The sequence below is a fragment of the Chamaea fasciata genome, unplaced genomic scaffold (assembly GCF_029207755.1).
Source record: "Chamaea fasciata isolate MVZ Bird 193981 ecotype frontalis unplaced genomic scaffold, bChaFas1.0.hap1 SCAF_24, whole genome shotgun sequence".
Taxonomy (NCBI): domain Eukaryota; kingdom Metazoa; phylum Chordata; class Aves; order Passeriformes; family Sylviidae; genus Chamaea; species Chamaea fasciata.
In genome coordinates, this window is record NW_027094109.1 from 5896417 (window position 1) to 5918180 (window position 21764).

At 49.4% G+C, this 21764-nt stretch overlaps 1 protein-coding gene across 3 annotated transcripts in view; it reads right to left on the bottom strand.

Annotated features, from left to right (window-relative positions):
* DRD2 (dopamine receptor D2) overlaps nt 1-19822 on the bottom strand; it is a 32492-nt gene extending 12670 nt beyond the window's left edge. For all 3 annotated transcript variants that reach the window (XM_066203534.1, XM_066203533.1, XM_066203532.1), the window contains exons 1-3: nt 19312-19822; nt 2783-2983; nt 1983-2085 (exon numbers count right to left, since the gene is read on the bottom strand). In XM_066203534.1, coding sequence (XP_066059631.1) covers nt 1983-2085; nt 2783-2952 — 273 coding nt within the window. In that variant the 5' untranslated portion in view covers nt 2953-2983; nt 19312-19822. The remainder of the gene's footprint in view (nt 1-1982; nt 2086-2782; nt 2984-19311) is intronic.
* Nucleotides 19823-21764: the final 1942 nt, after the last annotated feature.

Below are 21764 nucleotides of genomic sequence, written 5' to 3' on the forward strand. Positions count from 1 at the left end.
TCCACACGACGTGCTAAAGACAAAGAACTAATGATAACACTTCCAGGCACCAGTGGCCTTTTTTCTCTTCACTTCTCTTTGCTGTTGAAGCTGAACTTTGCCAATTAAGTTTAATAGCAATTATTCGGACTGCTGTGTTTGACATGTGATAAAAAAAAAAAAGTATATTTCCCTCTAACAAAAATAGAGCCCTACTGCATTTGAAAATAGAATGAATAAGATATCTATTCTTCAGTTATTTCTGCTCTGATATACATAACCATAGGCAGCATAAAGAAGGAAGAATGACTGCATTGAAGCCTGAGTGACAGATGAATACTCGGTGATTAAAAAAGCACTTAAGAGACAGTTACATCAGGAGCTTGGAGGAGAACTTGCCCAAAGGCAAAGGTTCCCAGCCCGATCCAAACCTCAGCAAAACCAATTTCCTCAGGGCACGGTTTGGGAGACGCTGGGAACCGCAGCAGTTCTTTCTCTTGGTGCTTTCATTTATGTGGGAAAAACTCCCAAAATTGGGGGGTGAAAGATCTGTTTGCACCAAGGCTGGGGTGGGGGTTAAGTGATTCATTTTGATTTTGAGTTTTAGGCCAAGCTTGTGACACCAGACGAGAAAATGGTCCCAATTTGTAGAGCAAGGTAGCTGTGGCTCCTGACCAACCCCTGCACGTGAGCCAAGAAACAGGGAGAGAATTTTGCATCATTTGTGGTTTATTCTCCTGCCTTAAAAATTAAAAGTGTCTGAGAGATTCTTCTGGCTGGACCTGAGGGGGCAGGAGCCTCTCCATGGCTGGGATTCCAGCAAGGGAATTCCAGTCCATTCTGTTCCTTTTTTACCAGGAGCCAAGGCTTCAAATGGATCGTGGTAAAGAAGGGATGGGATGGGATGGGATGGGATGGGATGGGATGGGATGGGATGGGATGGGATGGGATGGGATGGGATGGGATGGGATGGGATGGGATGGGATGGGATGGGTAGAATAGAATAGAATAGAATAGAATAGAATAGAATAGAATAGAATAGAATAGAATAGAATAGAATAGAATAGAATGACAATAAAGTCTCAGAGGCAGTGCCTGCTCCCCACCAGCCCGTGGCCACGTTAATGAGCTTCAGCAGAGGCACGGGGCTGTCCGTGCTCTGAGTGCCATGCAAACAATCATTAACTCCAGCGATAATTAGCACTGTGCTCCCTCACAGCCCCTGTCACAGTCCCTGGGTTTGTTTTGTTTGCATCAGGACTCAAAGGGCTCCTTGGCCGCGGCTCCTTCCCCCGCTCTCCTCTCTGTGTTATCATTCCCTCCATAAGTGAGCGCCTGGAAATTAACCGGAACCTCAGGCTGGTTTTGTGCTGAAGGCTGAGGTGTGAAAAGTGATTTTCCCCCTTATATTTTGACATGAAAGCTGTGGATTCCCATCCCGCTCCCACAATTGCCTTCCTGCAGCCCTTCAGAAACAGGGCCTTGATTGCTTTTTCTGGTTTTTGTGGGGTTTTTTGGTTTTTTGGTTTGGGGTTTTTTTTGGTTGTTTTTTTTTTTGATTGCTGGATTCAATGATCCTTGTGGGTCCCTTCCACCTCCACTAATTTGATGTGGTTTCAGTGTGATACCCATGGTGGAGTTCTGAATGCAAAATTGGGGTCCTTTCCCTCTTGACCCCAAATTTCTGCTGCAATTGGGCTGTCATTTAGTCCTCTGAGCAGCAGTGGGGTTTCGAGCTCGCTGCTCTCACATCCATCTCCTGGGAAGAAAAAAAACCCGGGCAATTTCAGGAATATAAAAGCTACAATTTCAGGAACAGAAAAAAAAAAAAAGAAAGAAAAAAAAAAAAGGCAATTTCAGGAATGAAAAAACCCCTGCACTTCAGGGAAGGAGAAAACCTGTATTTAGGGCATGAAAAACACTTCTGGGGGAACTCGGGAGGCTGTGCAGGAGCTGATTTCCAGCCTGCCCAAACCCTTAAGCCAGCAATTGTGATCCCTTACCTCCAGGTAGACCACCCAGGGCATGCAGAGCGTGGCCACCAGCAGGTCGGCCACGGCCAGGCTGACGATCAGGTAGTTGGTGGTGGTCTGCAGGGCCCTCTCCCTGTGAATCACGATTTTACACAGTTAAGATTCTAGCCAAGGGGTTAGAAGCAGTTTATACCGGTTAGGATGCAAGCTAGGGAAAACAAAAGATAGATTAATGGTTATTAGATGGTTAAGCTAAGGCTGGGTGGTGCATTGCTGGGCGTTATGTGCTTGGTTTAAGTTGTGTTCATGGAAGGAAATGAAATAGATGGACCATCACAATGACAAATAGAAACCAATGGGACCATGACCTGCACCCAATACTAATTAATGGGTTAATACTAATTAATTCCTCCACGAAGCAGGAAGGATTGGATGGTGCCAAAAGGGCATGAAGGCCGTGCCAGCAGTGAGAAGGTAGAAAAGTCATTGTGATGAAGACTTTCCTGACTTCATCCTTCAGGACAACTGACCCAATTCATAAAGAGAATTGCGCAGGCGTGAAGGACTTTTAACCTCATTTGAACCTCATTTTAATCTCATTTTCACCTCATCTTAATACAAAGCAGGAGTGGGAGGTGCCGGGGTTATGCAAACGTCTAATTATTTCATGTGTGCAAGACTTTGGGAAATAAACAGAGGGCCAAGAGCCTCGCAGGGTCCAGGCACCACTTCAGGAGGTGACCCCCCGACATCACAATAAACCATCCCACTTTTAACTTTGCTAATTAGGGAGCCTTTCGTGGTGATTTTAGGGGTTTCTCAGGACTCACCTGGACACTGCCATGCACACCAGGACGTTGCCAAAGACGATGACGAAGATGAGGAGGGCCAGCAGCATGGCGTAGTAGTTGTAGTGCGGCTTCTGCGCCGCCTCCGACGCGTTCAGGGCCCTGCTCCAGTTCCTGTCCCCGTCGTACCACGAGAGGTTGAGGGGATCCATGGGGCCCCGAGTGCCAGCTGCCAGCCCCACCCTGCCACCGAGGGGTTGGAGGTTGGGTCAGCGTGGAAAATAAGAAATGGAATTAATCAGATTTGTGTGCAGTGCTCCCTGGGCTCTCCGTGCCCTGGGTGGGATGTTGGGCATGGAATGGGGGGCAGGACTGCTCCAGGCAGGGATTCCTGAAGTTGGGGTTTATTTCCACCTCAGCCCCGCATTTCTGGGTCAGTTACTCCGTGTTAAAGCTGGATCAGGTGTGGGATTTCTGCTCCCTGTGAGGTGTGCACAGTTCAGGGCAGAAGTGCCATGACCCACTTTATGTTTATTCTCCATGTGCTTCACACGGGGCTTTGGGCTCTATTCCTTTTTTTATTATTATTTTTCTTTCGTCTTTTCCTTAGGTGTTTTTTTGGGTTTTTTTTCCTCCAGCAGCGAAATAAATAAATTTTAAACCCGAGTGGTGACAATGATGGAATTTGACAGCAGCAGCTTTGCAGTCAGGGCTGCCTCTGCCATTGCCCCTTCACACTGAGGTGACAGCGAGGGGGGACATGGTGGGGACACAGCCCTCAGCAGCTCCTGGCACTGGGAACGTGGTTTTCCTGCTTCTCCTTGGAAAATCTGGTCACCACAGCAACACCCCCCACCACTCCCTGGCCAATGGCCACGTGCTGGGCACTCCTCCAGAGATAAAATATAAAAAATCCTGGGATTTCTGTGGAGGTCCCTAAAACCTGGGGAAGCTTTGGCGTTTGTTTCACCCACTCTGAGTGGCTTTTGGACTTTTCCTGTCCCTCTGTGCTGTCACAATATCCTAAAGAAACTCAGCTGCTGGGACAGATGTTTGTGTGTCATTAACTTGAAATTCAGACACCAAAAATCTCCTCTGTGCTGAGGGGGGTGAACAAACAAAGCCAAAGGAGGCTGTGGGGTGGGGAGCTCTGGCTGTTGCAGTTTTAGGGTCTCTGTGGTCCTGGATATTCCCTCGCCACACCTCTGTCCCACTCAGAGAAGGGATTTCCACACAGCAGAAGCAAATTGGGCTCGAATTTGAGAATCCCCTCGGTTCAGAAATCATCCCTGACCTCTGCACAAGCCAGCCAGTGATGCAGGAGGAGCTGGAAATGCCAGCACCCGACTGGCACCTCCTGAGCCCTTCACAGAGGCCTCGGGTTGTGCCAGGGGAGGTTTATGTTGGAAATTAGGGAACAAAAAAAAAAATCCTTGTAAAGGTTTGGCACAGCTGCCCAGGGCAGTGGTGGGGTGCCCACCCCTGGAGGAGCTCAAACCCCTGTGGATGTGGCGCTTGGGGCTGAGATTTTCTGGTGCTGCTGCTGCTTTGACTGAGCTTTCCCCACCTAAACAATTAATCCCGTCTTTCTGTGGCCTCACTGCCTGCTCTAGGATCAAACATTCCACATTTCCCAAGCTGTTGTCCCAGAAAGACCAAACTGGGGGATCTGACCGTGCTCTCAGACACCCCAAACCACGGCCACTTAATCCCCTTCAACAAAAGACAAAGTGACTTCGATTTATTAAACCGCGTAAGTGATCAAAATAGCAAAACATTTGCAAATATCAAATTCACCCGGGAACAATGGTTTCTTTATGTTTCACTGAGCTTTTGTGTGCTTTTCTCATTCAGAGAACAATTTGGATAATAATCCTTGGAAATTTGTTGCATATGGGTCCTTAATAGCTGATAATTCAAAAAGTGTCTGTCTGACAGTGCTATCAGCAGCACTTGATAGCTCTACAAATGTCTTCTTAGGAGCTGTCAAAGTGTCAGAAATTAATTAAATGTTAGCTTCTGTGACTCAGAGTGAAGGGGAAAAATCAATGCTAAATACAGCAACAGGTTTTTTTTTTCCTCTCTTCTCCTGTTGCCCTTTCATAATGCAAAACTATCTCGAGGAGGCAGAACCATGCAGAAAATGCAAGGTGGGACAAGAAAAAAAAAGGAAAAAAGAAAAGGCAGGGACATGGAGAAGTGTCTTTGAGGTGTAAAAGGGACGCAAGGGTTTGGGATGGGCAGGATCAGCCCCTCGGGCCTGTGCTGGTTGAAATGAAATTGGCTTTAAGAAGGAAAATCCACAGACAGGGAGATGGGCTCTGCAATTCCAGCCTTTTCCAGGCTCGTCCAGCTCCCTGGTGGAGTTGGAAGATTTATTTATAGCTCATCTCTGGTGTCCATTCATCAGGAATTTACTCAGTGGTGGTTAAGGGAGGGTGTAAAAAATCCCTGGGTAAAGTAATCAAAATTCCCTTTCACTCCCTTCTCTATCTCCCTCGAGATTTTTTTTTCTTTAACTGAAACTATTTTCACAGTAATAATTTTTGTCTTTGTATGCACCATGTGGAAAGTTAAAAGGCAATGTTTGAGCGTTGGAAAAGTGAAAAGATTTGGTGTTTCTATTTAGAAAAAAAAAAATAATTTGGGAAAATGAAACAGAAGTTCCAAATACTTTGCATGAAATAGGGGAAACTTAAACACCAAAACCTAGAAATTAAAACTGTGTGATCACACAATTAAAGGCTGTGCCCAGCACACATCCTCGTGGTACAAACTACAATTACGTGGTCAACTCTGTTAATTCCCAACTTTGGGAAGTTCGAGTTTTCCATCCTAAAAACAACCATCTTTTCCCCAGCCTCCAGAACCGGCAGAATTCGAAGCATTTTTGGTGGCCATTAAGGTGTTTTGTGAGTGTCTCAGTCCTGCTTTGAGGAGCAATTTTGATTTTAGTGCTGACAGTTCCTCAGCAGAGAAGGAAGAAGCACTTAAAGAGTCAGCTGGAAAAGGGAGAGCCTTTTCCTGCATTTTCCTGGGGAAAAGGGAGAGGGAACGGATTGAAAACGCAGGGAAAAGGCACAAACAGCACCTGGCTCTGGCCTGGGTGAAGCTGCTGCACAGAGGGAAAACACAGTCTTGGTTTGGTGGAGAAAGAGCCCAAAAAGGCACAAATTCCCTCGTGAATTACCGGCAGCAAAGCCACTCTAATTCCCCCTCGGAGTCCCCCCGGATTGCCAGGGTGGCTGAGCTAATCCAGATATGGATTTACACAGGGTCAAGGGCAGGACAGGGCTGCAAGGTTGCAGCCTCGTGTCTGCTGGCAGCAGTGCAGCAGCAGGAGCAGCAGCATCCCTCTGCTCACCCCTGCTGCTCCTGCCTCTCACATCGCCCTCCCTGCTCCAGCAAAACCCGGCTGGGGGCAGCTTCCCTGCAGCTGGAGGGAATCTGCTGCTGCAATTCCCAGGGAAAAGGCTGCTGCAATTCCCAGGGAAAAGGCTGCTGCAATTCGCTGGAGTGCAGAGGCAGAGGTTTGCCCTGCTCTGCTCCCAGCTCCCTGCTCTTTTCCAGAGAGCAAACAGAAATGTTTGTTTGCTGTGCCCATGTTTCTCTCGTGATGGATCCTCTAACCACGATTGGGGCACACAAACACGAGGGAGATCTCCCTGGCAAACGGGGGATGTTCAGCACCCAACAAACCCCCTCTGGCAGGACCTGAAACCTCCCTTCTCTCAGAAACAGCAAAGCTGTAACTCTCCTCCTGGTTTTTACTCTGCTTGCATAGACTTCCAGGGGTGAAATCCTGGCAGGGCTGATCCTGAGGAGTGGCAGGCGCTGTCACGCATGTCCCTGGCAAAGATTTGGGCCCAGAACTTCAGCCAGCCTTGGCTTCTGCATTGAATCCCCCAAAGGTTTTACCTCAGGCCCATTTAAGATGAAATCTGGAGTTCAGGCTGAGCTTTCCTCTGGAAATTTTGGCGCCTAACTCAGTGTGCACCCAGCAGGGAAACAGCAGCCAAAGGCCCCAGTGACAGCATCCCCGGGGGAGATGTCCTCCACCTGCTGTCCCCAAGGAGTTTTGCCTGCAGATGTTGCAGGATTGATGTTTCCTGCTAATTGCTGCTGCCCAGGGGTGCCCGTCAGGCTGCTCACAGACAGATCCTCTCCCAGGCCTCCGCACAGAAATCGGTGTCTGAGTGGAATTTGCACAGAACGCTGCCTCCCTGAGTATTGTCACTCTCCTCTGGAATTCTGGAACCAGTGGGCCATAGGAAACTGTCAAACTGACATCCTGTGTGTGTCCTCGAGACGTTCGCTGGGCTCCTCTGAGAATGCAACAAAGACGTTCCAAGTCCAAGGAAATAACATCATTTTCTTTGGAGCGGAGAGGAGGTGGAAGAGGAAGGGAAGGGGAGAAATGCGTTTGAGCAGCTGCTTTGTTTCCCTGTTCAGGGGTTTTGTGGAGGGGGGAAAAGAGAATCTTCTGGAGTAGTTTCACTATTTCCTTTTTGCATGCAAGACTTGCTGTGGATTCCTGGTCGTGGCTCCCTGGAGAGCCAGGAAGGTGTGGAACAGCTGGCACTGAGCGAGAACCTTTTCCTGCTCCTTTCTGCTCAGGGAACAGTGTCTGCAGGCACTGAGGAGGAGGAGGAAAGGCCGGGAAGGAGGAAAATACTGTGAATCCCGCCCTGACCTGAGGGAACGCTGCTGATGATGCTGACAAGCCCCATCCCTGCGCTGGGCTCCTGCGGGAGCGGCTGACACAGATCACCCAGCACAGCCCCGGTGGCTTTAAATAAACGCGGCTCCCCCGGGCACGGAGTGGTTGATGCAGATGCAGGGGAGGTGACAGGGGAGGTGACAGCCGTGACTGAGGGCCTGGCAGTGATGTCACCTGAGCTCCCCTGTCCCCTCTCTGGGCTCCAGGAACCGGCACAGTGCGTGAGCAGGAGGTTTGGCCACCTCTGCACCCACAGGGGCAGAACTCGAGACAAAAATCCTGCCCAGGCTGGGGCGTTTAGGGGGCTGGATTCTAATTTTAACACTGCAACCTTCGAATCTATCAAAGCAACAGTTCTGCCATCGGCTCCTCGCAAAAGCCTCTGGAAAATCCTCCTCCTCGGCCTTTCCGCATGGCCCAGATCCTTCTCTACCCAAGGTACAAAAGTGTGTTCGTTGCAGCTATTGCTCACTCCTGATTCAGAAACACTTTGAATAAATACCTAATAAATATCTAATCAGATCTAGTTTGCATAATATCTCATTGGATCCTCTTGCTGGAGAGCGTTCACACGTGTCCCCTGAGCACCAGTCCCAGTTTTCCCTCCTGTTGAGCAGAGTTCTGAGCTCTGGGGGTGACAAGTCCCCGCGGCCTCTGAGTCACCTCCCGAGCTGTTCCTGCTGATGCCGCGGAATTTTCTCTTCCCAGCACTCCCCTGCCCGACCATCAGAGCTCCCTGCACCCATTCCAGGCCGGGATTCACCCTCAGGGATGCAGGGAGGGTTTCCTGGCTCTGGGCAGGACAACCCCAGCGCCCTGTGGCTCCAGAATTTCGAGGCTGAGCCCTGGTTTTAAGGCAGGTTTCTCAGTTCTCCATTTGTGGCGTTGCTCCTTCAGCCATCCCTCTTTCCCTGTGGAATTTTTGGCCGAGTTTGAATCGGTGTTGCAGGAAGGGAAGGGAAGAGGTTTTGTCCCAGAGCACTTGTCCTTCATCCCTGTGATGGAGCAAAACCTTCCCAGCCCTCCCTGCTGATACCCAGGGCACACACCAGGCTGGACCCTTGGCTGAATTTCCCTGGGAATTCACTGTCTGCTGCTTCCAGGGCCTCTGAAAAACCTCATCCCTCCAGGTTTCTTAGCAAATCCTCATGGAAGGGAAGAATTCAGTGATACCTTCCCTAGAGAGGGAGAAACGCTCCTGTAACTTCCTTTAACCTCTCCCTCTGCTAATAAAAACCCTATTTTTAAAGGAATGTTTTAAAAATCTTTTTCCATTTTTAAAGGAATCTTTAAAATCAACGATTGAGGCCTTGCCTTCATTCAGGGCTTTCCACCAAACCTGGTTTCATCAGCAATCCTCCAGTGTGAACATTTTCTCACCCCAACCTGTTCAGCAGCCAAACCCCGGAAGGTCAGTGAGGAGAGGCCGTAGTGGATTGGTTTGAGCAGTTTGGTTTGGGGGTTTTGCCATGAATAATCATCATTTTAGGGCCACTTTGGGGTATGAACAGTTCCCTCCAGCAACAACCTCCTCCCAGGAAAGCCCAGCAGTGCCCCTGCCCAGCTGGAATTCAGGAGAGGTTTGGCTCCTGCCTGGCAGAGGAGCAGAGCCTCAGGTTTCTCCTGCTCTTTAGGAATCTGTGGGTGCAGGCCAAGCTTTGATCTCTGCAACGTTTGGCACAGGTGAATTTTTCAAGCTGGAGCAGCTCCAGCCAGAGCCCACTTCAGCCCTTCTCAGCTGGGTGGAGAGGATGGGCAGAAATGGCTTTTTAAAAACCATTTCCCACTCTGTGCTTTCAGCTTTGGACACACAACCAGAAATATTGGGCACAACTCGGTATTCAGTGGCTACAGGGGAAGGATTTATTCCTTCCCTGTGCTCTCACATAGGTTTGGGCTCTGTCAGAGGCAGCTCTTCGGCCTGGAAGATATTAGTTCTTATTAAATATTGCATTGCTATAGACCCAACATCCTGTTCTCCACAAAAGCCCTTTTTTTTCCCTCCTCATAATTCCTTTATCTGTATCCTAATGCCAAATCTCCCTGACGAGATCTGAGCCTCTGACTAATCTAATAAATTCCCAGCTTCATGAATGCTGGTGATCTGTATTCCTTTAGAATCTGTGCCGTGTTTGAGATCATCCACCAATGTCTGCAAATAACCCTTGATCAGTCACACAGCCAATTGCGCGATTTCGGAGGACTTGGAAAGGTTGAATCTCTTCCCACCCCCCTTAGTTATGTACAGAAGTGGCTGAAATTTGAGCAAAATATTTACTTTGAAGTGCTGGATAAAACGTGGCAAATATTTAAGGGGGTTTTTTTCCCCATTATTTGTTTTTTGTCTGTCGAATGTTCACATTTTGGTACTTGGCATTTGAAGTGTAAAACAATTTAATTGCAGAAATAGGTTGTGTTAATTCCTTGGCTGAATAAACCCTTTTTGCTCCCCCTCCAGCCAGGCTTCCCACGTTTGTGCAGCACCTGGCACAGGGATACTGTAGCTCTTGAGTCCTTCAGCCACACTTTATTAAAAGTAAATAATAATAATTCAGATTGAAGCCGTCAAATATTTGCCCTCCACTTATGTCACCGAGCGCTCACTGAACATCTGCTCTTTCCTCTCCTCCCCCTGAGCTTGTTTGCAAAAATGTTTGCCAAAAGCAGCGAGTTCCAGAGGAGAGCTCTTCTGGTTTTTTTCCCCTTTCCCCCTCTTTCCCTCAGATTTGTGGGGGTTTGCCCCAAAACCACCCATGACTCAGGTTTGGCAGCGAGTCCCTTGGAGCAGCTCTGGTGAGGATGTGTCACAGCCCTGACGTGACCCCCCCTTGCTCCAAGTGCCACATCCCTGCGTTTCAAACTCCGGGAAAACACTTAATGAATTATCGTGCTGTCCCTCGTGGCCAAGGAGCAGAGCCAGGCTCCAGCCTCACAGGGAAGACTCCCAGTGTTCCTCCATCCAGATCTCCTCAAATTTCAAATCCTAATGATCCTTAATCATTTAATCCCCGGGCTAAACCAGCTCAGCTGTTCAAACCCTGACTTCCATCCTGACTTTCCCATCTTTGCAGGCAAAAGGGGAGGAGGAGAAGCCACCTCTGGTGGTGGATTTGTCCTTTTCCAGCTGCTGTGGGCACCGAGCCGTGCAGGAATTGTGCTGGACCAGCAGCTCTGGAGATCAGCATCTGTTCTCCTGGAGAGCCCTGCGGCTCCTGCCCTGCCCCGGGGCCTCTCCGTGGCCGGTGTTTGCCCGACCTCCTTGGGCTGACCTTCCCCAGAGCCTCCCAGGATGGCTCATTGCCTTTTACATCTGTAATTATTTAATTCTTACATCTTTCACTCCTCCCTGCTCTGCCTTCCCACCCTGGCGCTGCTGCATCATCGTGTCCCCCTCTCTGTTCAGCTCACCCCACCCACAGAGCCGCAAATTCTCTCATTTGCTGCTCCTTTTTTTTTTTGCCACAAAAGCTCGGTTCTTCAAAGAATTATTGCTCCCAGGCACGGTGTTCAGTTCCCCCAAGGAAGATGCTCAGCTGGTCACTCTGTGAGGTTTTTCTGTGCTTTTTGGGGGAACGTTTTTCCCTGCCTGGCCTTTGGAGTTGTTTGCCTGGTCAATCAATCTTCCCAAGAGCAGAGGGGTCCCACACAACATAAATTCTCTCATGGTTAGTGAATTCTGGTAGTGGAAGGATTTTGCTCCCATCACATGTGGTACCACCTGTTTTCCAGGTGAAATAATGGCTATTTTCCAGGTGAAATCGTGGCTATTTCCAGATGAAACCATGGCTATTTTCCAGGTGAAATCGTGGCTATTTCCAGATGAAACCATGGCTATTTTCCAAGTGAAATCGTGGCTATTTTGCCCCATGCCTGAGCTACAACAAAAGTGGTTTGGGCTTTTCTGTTGTTTTCACGGAACTTCTCCCATTAAGCCTTCATTAAAATTCAAACTCATTAAGGTGCTGCAGCGGAACTACAGCTCGTGTGTGCAGCACAGCCCAAGAACAAATTGGAATTTCCAGGTCTCCAACCTCCTGACAGAGGATCCCTTGCTCAGTTCATGGTTTCGGGGCTGATCCTGCCCCAAAACAATAAAATCCTTGGAAAGACAAATATTTTCTTCCCGTATTCCACAAAACCTGTTGGTGGCATCGCTGACAAATCTCTGGCCAGGGGAGAAATTTGAACCTTCGGTGCTCCATTTTTTGGGCTGATTTGAGGAATTCCTCTCGCTCTGTCCCAGCCCTGGCATCGCTGCACACACACTCGGCTGCTGCTCTCCTGAATTTAATTTGACTTTCGCGCAGTCAGCGACATTTTCAGCCTGCTGGGAAGTGCACACTCCATCCATTATGAGCCCGATTCCTAAATCCAGTGAGCGGGACAGTGAATTCCGTGTGATTTCCATTTTCCTTTAATCCACCAAGTCATTAGCAGGGCTGCAGAGAGCCATGAATATTCTCCCCCTGCTTGGCAGGGAGCGGATTTTCTTTCAGATGAAGCGTTACAAGGAGCTCTAATGTTTTTAATTAAGGAGCTGGGCGCGAGTCATTGTGGAAGTTCAGGCAGGACTAAACCCGGCGGTGTTTAATTCATCAGCAATAAAAATCCCTGGGTGCAGAGGCTAAAATCACGATCTGGGGAGAGATGCCCAACTTGCTGGAGGTGAAACAGGCACAGAAGCCCAAGAAAAGCCTCTTGGTCTTGGTCTTCCTGAAATAAATATTCTCTTTAATGTGCTCAGGCTGGTTGAGCCTGCGGTTCTGTCCAGGAAAAAATCCCCCAGAAATCACTGAAGTGCACTGCTCTGTGATCAGGGCTTGCTCCTGTGACTTTGGTCTTTTTCTGTGGCATCAGGAATCAGACCCACTCTCAGGGGACGCTGTGTTGTCCCACCTGACACATTGAAGACGTCTTGGAATAATATTTTTACGGGAATGCTGAAAGCTGATGGACACGTGCAAGTTATTGAACTCTCTCTTTAGTAATTGCTTTGCCTGTTGTTGGGGGTTTTTTTCATTCTTTTTTTCTAAAATGTGTTTATTGTCTCTACAAACGATGTCTCTTAAGTTAAATTATGATGGTTGGGAGTCTGAGGCCTCCTGAATCAGAAATTCAATGGCAAAAATTAAATTGCAAAGTATAGCCCCAAAGAATCTTGACTTTATTATTATCATCATCCCTCCTTGTCATTTTCTGTTAGGCTTGTGATTTCCTAATTGATTCTTCCTTCACACCAAGAGAGAGAAACAAAACAAACCTCGAGATAAACAAAAATAACTCTTGGAAAGGATGACAAAGGCAAGTGCTGAGCACCAGACATCACATGTAGACAAACATCCTCCCACAGAACAGGGTGCAGCACACGGGTTTCTCCTTCCATCGGTGAAACCCCTGGCAGGAAATGCAGGTTGGGCTGCAGGGAGGGTGGCTGTGTGTTATAAATATATCATTTGTATTTATAAACAATATATTTATATTGTAGGTGTGTTATAAATATATCATTGACCCTTTGTAAATATTAAAATAATTACTGTATGTGTTACATTAGAAAGTTGTGTTGTATTAATGTAGTGTGCTTAAACTCTCTATTTAATGAAAATAACATCCAGTGAATATGTAAAAAAACCCTGCTATTGACGGACCAACTATCGACATCTGCCACCTGAAGAAAGTATAAACCAAGGCCCAAGCCAAAAGTGATAAGGAAAACACAACCAAGATACACGCACGACCCGAAAAGGAGCTAAACAGTTCCTAGAATATATTAACTAGTTTGGAAAAAAATATTGAATTTCAACCAAACTGATGCAATAAGAAGAGCATTTTTTAAAAGCCTCTGAAATAGGGAGTTGTAGACTTAGCTGGATGCCAGGTCACCCAGCCAGCCAGACTTCCTTTGGCTGAATTTGGTTCCTAATTGCCTTATCTTTTTATTATTAAACCTGTTTCTTAAAATCTGCCAAGAAAACCAGCTCTGTTTTTGATGTGTGGGAGCAGGGCTGGCGAAGGGGCCGTGCCAGGAGGGAGCTCTGAACCCTGAATCCTGCAGCTGAGCAAGGCGAGGAGTCACCGACTCTGTGGTCTGGGGGGAGGAAAGAAAGAAAGAAAGCTCCTGAGAAAAGCAGAGGCTTTGTGCCGGTGCTGATCTGGTTGGATTTCCAGCGGGAATATTTCAGTTCTCAGCCCCCCTGGCTCTTTCTGCTCCCCACAGCCAACGCTGGGGTATCAAAATAAGACATTTTAAAAGTGCTGCCTCACCCCACCGCATTCGCTCTGTGTGCACGCTTTCTTTGGCAACAAGGAGAGGAAGATCTGCCCAGTTCCCTCTGATCCTGCCCCAGAAGTGTCTGCCGGCTGTGCTGCTGCCACTGGGATCCTCTGAGTCCTTTTTCCTCCGAATGTTTTGCCATAAAACCCGGGTGCCACAGGCTGTGTGAGCTCCAGGCAGCCCCGGCTCTGTCCCTGCCCAGCAATTTCAGCAATATTGACCCGCTCCCAATGATCCAGCTTGGGAACAACAATGCCCGGCAGCCTTCAGCAGGCAGGGAGGGAGCCCTGGGGTTATCCACGCGTGTAAATCCCTCTGGGTGGGAGCTGCCTGTCACCAGAGGGGCTGGGATTTACTCTCAGGCCTCGTCTTCAGTCTGGAAATAAATCCAGAGATGCCCCTGACCTGGCAGTTCTGTCCCTAGCAGTTCCCTCACTGCTATCCTTGGAAATACCAAATCCTGCTCTGCTTCCAGCTGTGAATTTGAGGGAAAAAATTGAGGAAATTTGAGGTAATTTGAGGAAAAGGTTCTCCATTCAGTCTGGTTTTCTAAAGAGGGAAGATAAGCAGAAATCTGAATCTCACTGGTACCTTATGTGCCATTTATAAATAATAATAAAAATAATAATGGTGATGCTTCATAATAATGACTGTCATGCTTTAATAACCTCCTGTTTCACAGCACAGGCCCCAGGCATGGATCACAACCTGCTTTCCAAATGAAAATCAACCAATATGTAGGACTCCACTCACGTGGAAATCCTGATGTTGACTTTTTGACTCCCTTGCTAGCGAAATAAAAAAAACCCAAACCCATTCTTTATTCTAATTCTAATTCTTACAGTTCTGCCATCAAAGTGCAAATGAGGAGCTTTACACATGCCTGGCCATGGTGGGCTGAAGTATTGCTGTAGTATTTATTAAAATCCCCATTCCAGCACTCACAAACACATTTTTAGAGCATCCATAACCTCATGGGGGTGATGAATGATTCATGTGCTGGGACATGAGTGATTCTTCCTGTTCAACAATATGGATGTGAATGTGGGGGGGAGTGCTTCTATTTTTAAGGGCCTTTAAATTAGCAAGTTCTTTATAATTGTGGCTTTTCAAGTCCTGGGTGACTAAAATTCACCTCCCAAATGTGTGTGGGGACGTCTCAAGGAGAGCAGGAGGTGTCCTGTCCCCTCTCTGGGGTGGGATCCAAGGCTGGAACTAAAAAAGGTGTTCAGAGAAAACAGATCAAATGTTGGACACCCGATTCCAGACTCCAGCAATCCCAGAGATAATCACATTTTTACTCAGCTGTCATACAAATATGCAAAAGCTCGAGATAAACAGATCCAAAGGGGCTGGGGGGTCAGGGAGTGCTTGCTGCAGAGAATCTTAATTTGCTGGAGCTCCAGATTGCCTGAGATGTCAAAATGGGAGGGAGTTTCGACAAGTAATTTGCAAGGTGCCATATTGTAGGTAATAGCTGAAAGTTCTCTGCTGGAGTGTGTCAGCTGCAGCATTCAGGGGAGCTGATTGAAAGACCTGAGCTGCTGGTGAAGGGTTCATTTCTCTCCCCGGAGCCACAGATTGCACCGAGCACTCTCAATGCTGTTGATTTTTGCTGATCCATCCCCAGCGCCCGCGGCTGGCAACCTGGGGCAGTGAGCAGAGCGGAATATTTGTGTTTATGTGCGCATTTATCAGCCGGGGAGCGCTTGCAGACCCTGGGACGCCTCACACCACAACAGCCCAGGAGGCTACAGAGAAATTTGGGATAAATCAGAGGGAAAGGAGCTACAAATGCCCAGCACAGGCTGCAGAGGTGTTCTCTCCTTCAGGTTACTCCGTGATCACCTTTCCCCAGGCGGCTCAGCGGGTTTATTTCTGTCCCGCAGAAATGGGAATTGCGGCTGGGGCAGCCCTGCAGGGCTCGGGGCTGGGCTCTGTTATCACAGCTTTTATTGCTCCTGCAGTCTCTCCCTCTCCCCAGCGCTCCAGAACACATAAGGCTGCATTTACATTTTCTGAATGGACTAATCATGGCTCTCTGCTTTGATAAAGAAAGTGCAGCCTCCCACATAACCACATGGAAACCAACAGGGAAGAGTAAACCAGAAATAAACCCGTTCTGGGGGTTTGAGAGAAAAATACCCACCAGGATAATTGGGAGGGATGTACAGAGAAGCAGCAACTGAACACATAGTCACATCTTCCCCAAGGAAAAAAAAAAATAATAAAAAAACCTAAAAAATTACAATGCTAAAAATACCCAGGTGAAGGACAGCGAGAGAAAACATGATTGAGGAGGAACAATTGGGAGAGGAGTTAATAGTTATTAGCAATCACTTCGGATTGAATATAGGTTGGTTTTGTAACAGCCCAGGGGATGATGCATCTGACAGGACTTAAACAATTGCCTCCCCCTTCCCCAGAGGATCTCGCTGGCACTCGCTGCTCAGCCTCCCTGCTCCTCAGGAGCCACTGAAAGTTTTGGCTTGTGAAGGACAGCAAAGTTTGATCCCACACGAAGCTCACCAAACCCATATTCCGAGCCTGAATAAATTCTAACCTTCAGCCCACTGTGTTTTCTCTTGTAGCCTTAAAAAAAAAATCACCCTGGGAGGGTGAAGTCCCACCAGTCTGGGATCTTTTTATCCAATTTTGCCTTTGCCTGGGCAGGAGTGTGAGAACGGAGCGATGTTTGTGGTGTTTCTGCAAACACTCCCCCGGCACCCAACTGTTTGCTGTGCCAGCCTGCTTTCTGTGCATTCATTAACAATCTGTGGACTTCTTTCCCTTGGAATTGCAATTCCCCAGTGCCCACAGCGTTTGGGGAGGTTTTGCACCCAGACACGGTGTGGCAGGAGCTCAGTGTTCACTGGCCTGCACCTCCTGGCATTGGGATATCAGCTCTGGGCATGTGGGGAATCCAAACCCGAGTCCCAGATTTCCTCCGCGTTCACGAGGAATTTGGGCACAGAGGGTGAAATTGAAAACGAGTTATCCTGAAAGGATTGTGAGGGGCCTGAGCCAAATCCATCTTCTCATAACTGGGGAGCCACAAAGCCTTGGAGATAAGTGCTTTTCCAAGGGGGTTTTTTTTGGCTGTTGTTTTAGGGAAACTGTGTCTGGTAATTGTTACAGAATGGATCCTGTGGGACCCTCCCAGCTCAGGATATTCCGTGGTTCCATCAGCTTGAAGGGAGCTGAGGGAAGCAGAGGATGGGAAGGTGGAGATTTGCTGATTTAGGGGCAAGGATGGGTTTGGGGTTGTATTTTTGCTGTTGTTTTAGGGAAATTGTGTCTGGTAATTGTTACAGAATGATTCCTGTGGGTCCCTCCCAGCTCGAGATATTCCATGGTTTCACCAGCTTGGCCTGCAGCTCCAGAGCTGAAGGAAGCAGAGGATTTGGGAGGGTGGAGATTTGCTGATTTAGAGGGAAGGATGGGTTTGAGGAGAAGAACCCCCAGGGAATGGCACCTTCTGTGCCACAGAGGGGGAGCAGCTCAGTCCCTGCTCCGAGCTCTCCCGAGTGCAGAGTGAGGCGTTGCTGCTGCTCCAGCTGCAGTTCCCAGCAGGTTTGTGAGCCCAGCCCGGTGCCTGCAGCCCCTGCTGCTGCTGCTGCAGCCCGGCTGGGCCGGGGCAGGGCAGGGGAACAATGCCAGGCACATCCATGAAGTGCCGTTAGCTGAGTGTGGCTGCCAGGCAGGTGTCGGCCTCTCGAGCACATCAGAGCACTCTGTGTCCTGCTGCCTGGCACAGGGGCACGCTGTGACACCGCTGTGGGGACAAATCCATCAACCCCCACGGCCTGGCAGCCTCAGGGCTGGATCCTGCCCAGCTCAGGGAGATTCGGGGTGTGGGAGCAGCGTCAGGATGGGCACAGGCGACACTGTGGGGCCACTCAAAACCTTTCCTGCGGGGTGACAGTGACACAGCAGCACAATGTCACCCTTCAAGAGCCCTCAAACATATCCACACTGACTGCTCCCCTGCTTTTGTGGGGTCACAAGCTTCCCTCTAAAGACTAAAACTTGCGCATTTTCTTTCCCGGCGTGACAGTGAAGCTCTTTTCCACACACAACGTGTGCGTGCCCATGGCAGTTAGGTGGAAATGTGGAAAGCACAGCAGATTTTACACAGATAAATCAGTAGAAAAATCTCTTACAAAACTCTGCTCAGAAGTAATGAAGGAAGGAAGGAAGGCTTGGATGTAACAGAATTTCTGCAGCACGGGAATGAAGTAAAAGGCTGGGGAGGAAATAACAAGAACTGCAGCGGTTTTCACTCGATGGAGTCAGAAATGTTGCCAAGAGGTTGGGTTTTTTCTAGATTACTACACGCAATTACTTCGAAAGAGATAAAAGCCAGGGCTGTGAGTCCCTAATACCACTGTGTGTGTATAAAGAACAGTAATTCCGTGAAACCCTGAACACGTAGGAAAGCCAACCCACGCTGTTTTGCATGTGTAACCTATCTGGCCAGCCCCATTGTAACCCTGGTTATTTCTAAAACAAGCCAAGCTGTTTTCCTCCCCAAGCTGGAGCTCCACTGGAGGAGCAGTGATTCATGCTCCACACGCTGGGAGCTCTGCCGTTCCGTGCCTGCCATGTGGGGCAGCCGGGACGGGAGAGAGACTCCAGAATTACCCAGTGGGGATGTGTTATCTTGTGTGGAAACAACCTACAGACAACAACTTGGGCCAAAAATACTCCAGTGCTGAGCAGGACCCAGCACCATCCTGGTGTTTGGCTCCCTGTCCTAAAACCACACACTTTCCACTGGTTTCAAAAAGCTGGATGGAACTTAGAACTGGGGGGGGGGGGGAGGGGGGGGAAATGGAAAACAAAATTAAAATTAACATCCAGACAAAGGTGACTGTAAACCTCACACAACATCTGCTTGCAGCACTCAGAGAAGAATTTCTGAGAGGTTTCCTTCCAGAGGTTCTTCAGGGAAGGGTGACAGATCCCCTGTTCTCCACTGGGGAAGATTGTTCTACACCAGGACTGGTGCTGAGCACCGAGACTGAAAGGATGCCACTTTTGCCTTACCAGATGGGAAAAAATGAGTGTGGTAAGGGAGGGGGGGAAAAAAAAGGAGTGTTTTCCCTCAAATAATTTGACTGAACAATCTTGTTCCCTGGGGATCTGGATTGTTCCTACATTATATCCTCTGCACACATCCTCCTCCTCCACTTCTCCCTGTCACTCTCTCTCCATTGTGTCTATGTGAGAGCAACGTTTAAACATCAAACTTCTAAAAACGAGCCGAGCTTCTTAGCAGCTCCAGATGCCTCTTTAGCATACAATAACAATTGTTTGTTGCCTTGCAGTGAGTGGTTTAGATGGGGAAATGAGACAGCCTGAATTTCAGTTTGAAAAGCCGCTCTCACCTCTTCCCTTGCGGAAGGGAAGAGCTTAATGGGTCTTTTCGGTGCAATGACAAATATTTTCCTTTTCCCCCGTGTTTATTTACATCTCTAGGCAGTGGTGATCACAGCAGCCGCCGCCGTCTGTGTTCCCTCACCGGGATATTCACAACATTTCTATTTCTGGAAGGAAAGCACAACACGAGTCCCTTACCTTCAAGCCATACGAATCCCTCGAGCAGAGGTGCGAGTACTTCGTGCCAAATAAATCCAAACCACCACAACTCTCCAGCACCTTGGCTTTCCCCAAACTCTCCCGGGCTTTCAGGCTGACTTTTGGGTGCTCGGCATTCACGCCCAAGCAGAGGAGCAGAAAGAAGGAGAACCACCTGCCTGTCCCAGGCAGCTGGGAGCGGTGCAGGTGGGACTCGCCGTGGTTAACCCGGGCTGAGGCAGCCTCTGTGGGAAGTTCAGGAGCTCGGGAAGCGGCTCAGCCCCCCGGGCGATGCCGGGGCCAGGCTCCCCCGCAGCAATTCGCTGTCCATCTCCTTCAGCACACCGCCGGCTGGCCAGGCAGCGGCTCCGTCTCCATCTCCCAGAGCCCAGGCTCGGCCGGCGGCTGAGCAGAGCCGCCCCTTCTTCCTCCCACGGGCAGATCCCAACAACCTGTTCCCAGTCCGGCTCCCTCGGCCGGCCGCGGGATGCGAATTCCCGCAGCGCTTCCCTCTCCGCCTCGCCCGCCGCCGCCGCCGCTGTGCTGCGGGGAGGGGAGAGGAGAGGAGGGGAGGGGGCGAAGTTTCCTCCCCCGAATCCCGCGGACTCACCCCGGCGGGGATGGGCGGCTCCAGCCCCGGGGATGCGGGACCGGCCCCGGCACCGGGACAGCGGCGGGCGGAGCGCGGGGCCGGGGCCGGGGGGGCTCAGCCGCTCCCACCGCAGCCCCGCGGAGAGGAGCCGGATGGGTTCCCACCCCCAGGAACCCCCCCGGGGCGGGCGGGGGAAGAACCCTTCCCTGCGGGCTGCCCTGCCCCGTGCAGGCACTCCAGGTGAGCGCCAGGGGTGCTCGGCCGGGGATTTTGGTCAGGGATGCTAGGTCAGGGATTCTCAGTCAGGGATGGTCAGTCAGGGATGCTCTGTCAGGGGCTGTCGGCCGAGGAGATGCCAGGGATGCTGTGCTGGGAATGCCCGGTGAGAGATGCTCGGTCAGGGATTCTCAGCCGAGAGTGCTCTGCCAGGGATGCTCTGTCAAGGATGCCCGGTCATGGATTTTAGTCAGGGATGCTCGGTCAGGGATTCTCAGTCAGGATGGCTCGGTCAGGGATGCTCTGCCGGGAATTCTCGGCCAGGGATGCTCCTTTTGCTCCCAGAGCTCTGGCATCCTCCGAGCTCCAAGGTCAGCGCTGTCCCCGGCTGCGCACAGCTGTTGGCTCGGCAGGGACAGAGCGGGGAGCAGGATTTGTGTGTGAGGAAGCGGCTGGAGGTGTTATCACCACTGTTAACGGCTCCTAAACCTCCGGTGTGAGGGAACGGGGCACCGCATCCTCCCCGTGCCGCCGGCACGTCCTGGGGATCCGCTAAAAACCCCGGCTGGAATTCTCAGCAGCGCTCCTTGTTTAAACACTCCCTGTGCTGGTGAAGAGATCTCTTTGCAATTCAAATACCGAGAGAAACCATTTCCTGAAAGTGTGGCTGCTGTTGCAATGTTTTAATATCTTATAGTTTAATATCCCCACCACCAGCTCACTTCCAGAGCGTTAGCAGTCCCTAACCTGAAGGGTGTTTCCTAAGAAAGCTCCTCTTTTTCTTCCAGTAAAGGCTCAAAACCTTTTCGGAATGTAATTTTTGTATTACCAAATGGCCCCAGACATGGAATGAACAGAGTGAAACCCATCTCTGTGGCGAGGCTTTAAAGAAATTCAGTTTCTGGGGGTTTTCTCCAAATGAGTGGATTTCAAATGCTGCCTTCAACCTCTCTGGGTGGTGGAACCCTAAATCTCCTGGGATGTTGCATTCCTGAATTGCTGTGTGCACACTCTAGACTTTCTGAGTCATCCTCAGTGCTAAAGTCAAACTGAATTCTCCTGAACTCCCCAAGTGTTACTGCAATAATTTCCTTTTTATCCGTTTATGTGAGTTTTGCAATGCCAAGGGAGCCAAATGGGCTCAGCACGGAATGATTATTTCTTCTGGAAAGCAGGGCAGCAAAAGCTCTCATATGCTTTGCTTGCCTCAAAAGAAATATATTTATTTAATGGACGGGCAAGGCTTCTTTGAGATGTTTATGCCTTCTCTGAGGCCAAGAAGAACCTGTCCTGTCTTCAACTCCTTCAGCTCCCAAGGATCACAAGGATATTTTCCATCCAGCCATCCGTAAGGAAATCATCTCCAACGCGAGTCAGGAGAAGAGCAATTGAATAAGTGAGAGCTGAGTGAGGTGTTTAATGGACGAGCTCCGAGTCTCACTGACTCTTTGCCATCTGCCTCGGCCTTTTGATTTACAGCCTTTAACTGCTTGTAAAACTCATCTCTGTGTCGGGTTTTTTTCAGTCCCACCAAAGGAAAGGAGCGTTTATTCTTTCCCCTGGAAAACCATGGATTAAAATAATGGCTGGCCTGATGGGAGATGTGCTACAAATCACATCTGCCTTTGCCAGAAATGCACCTCGT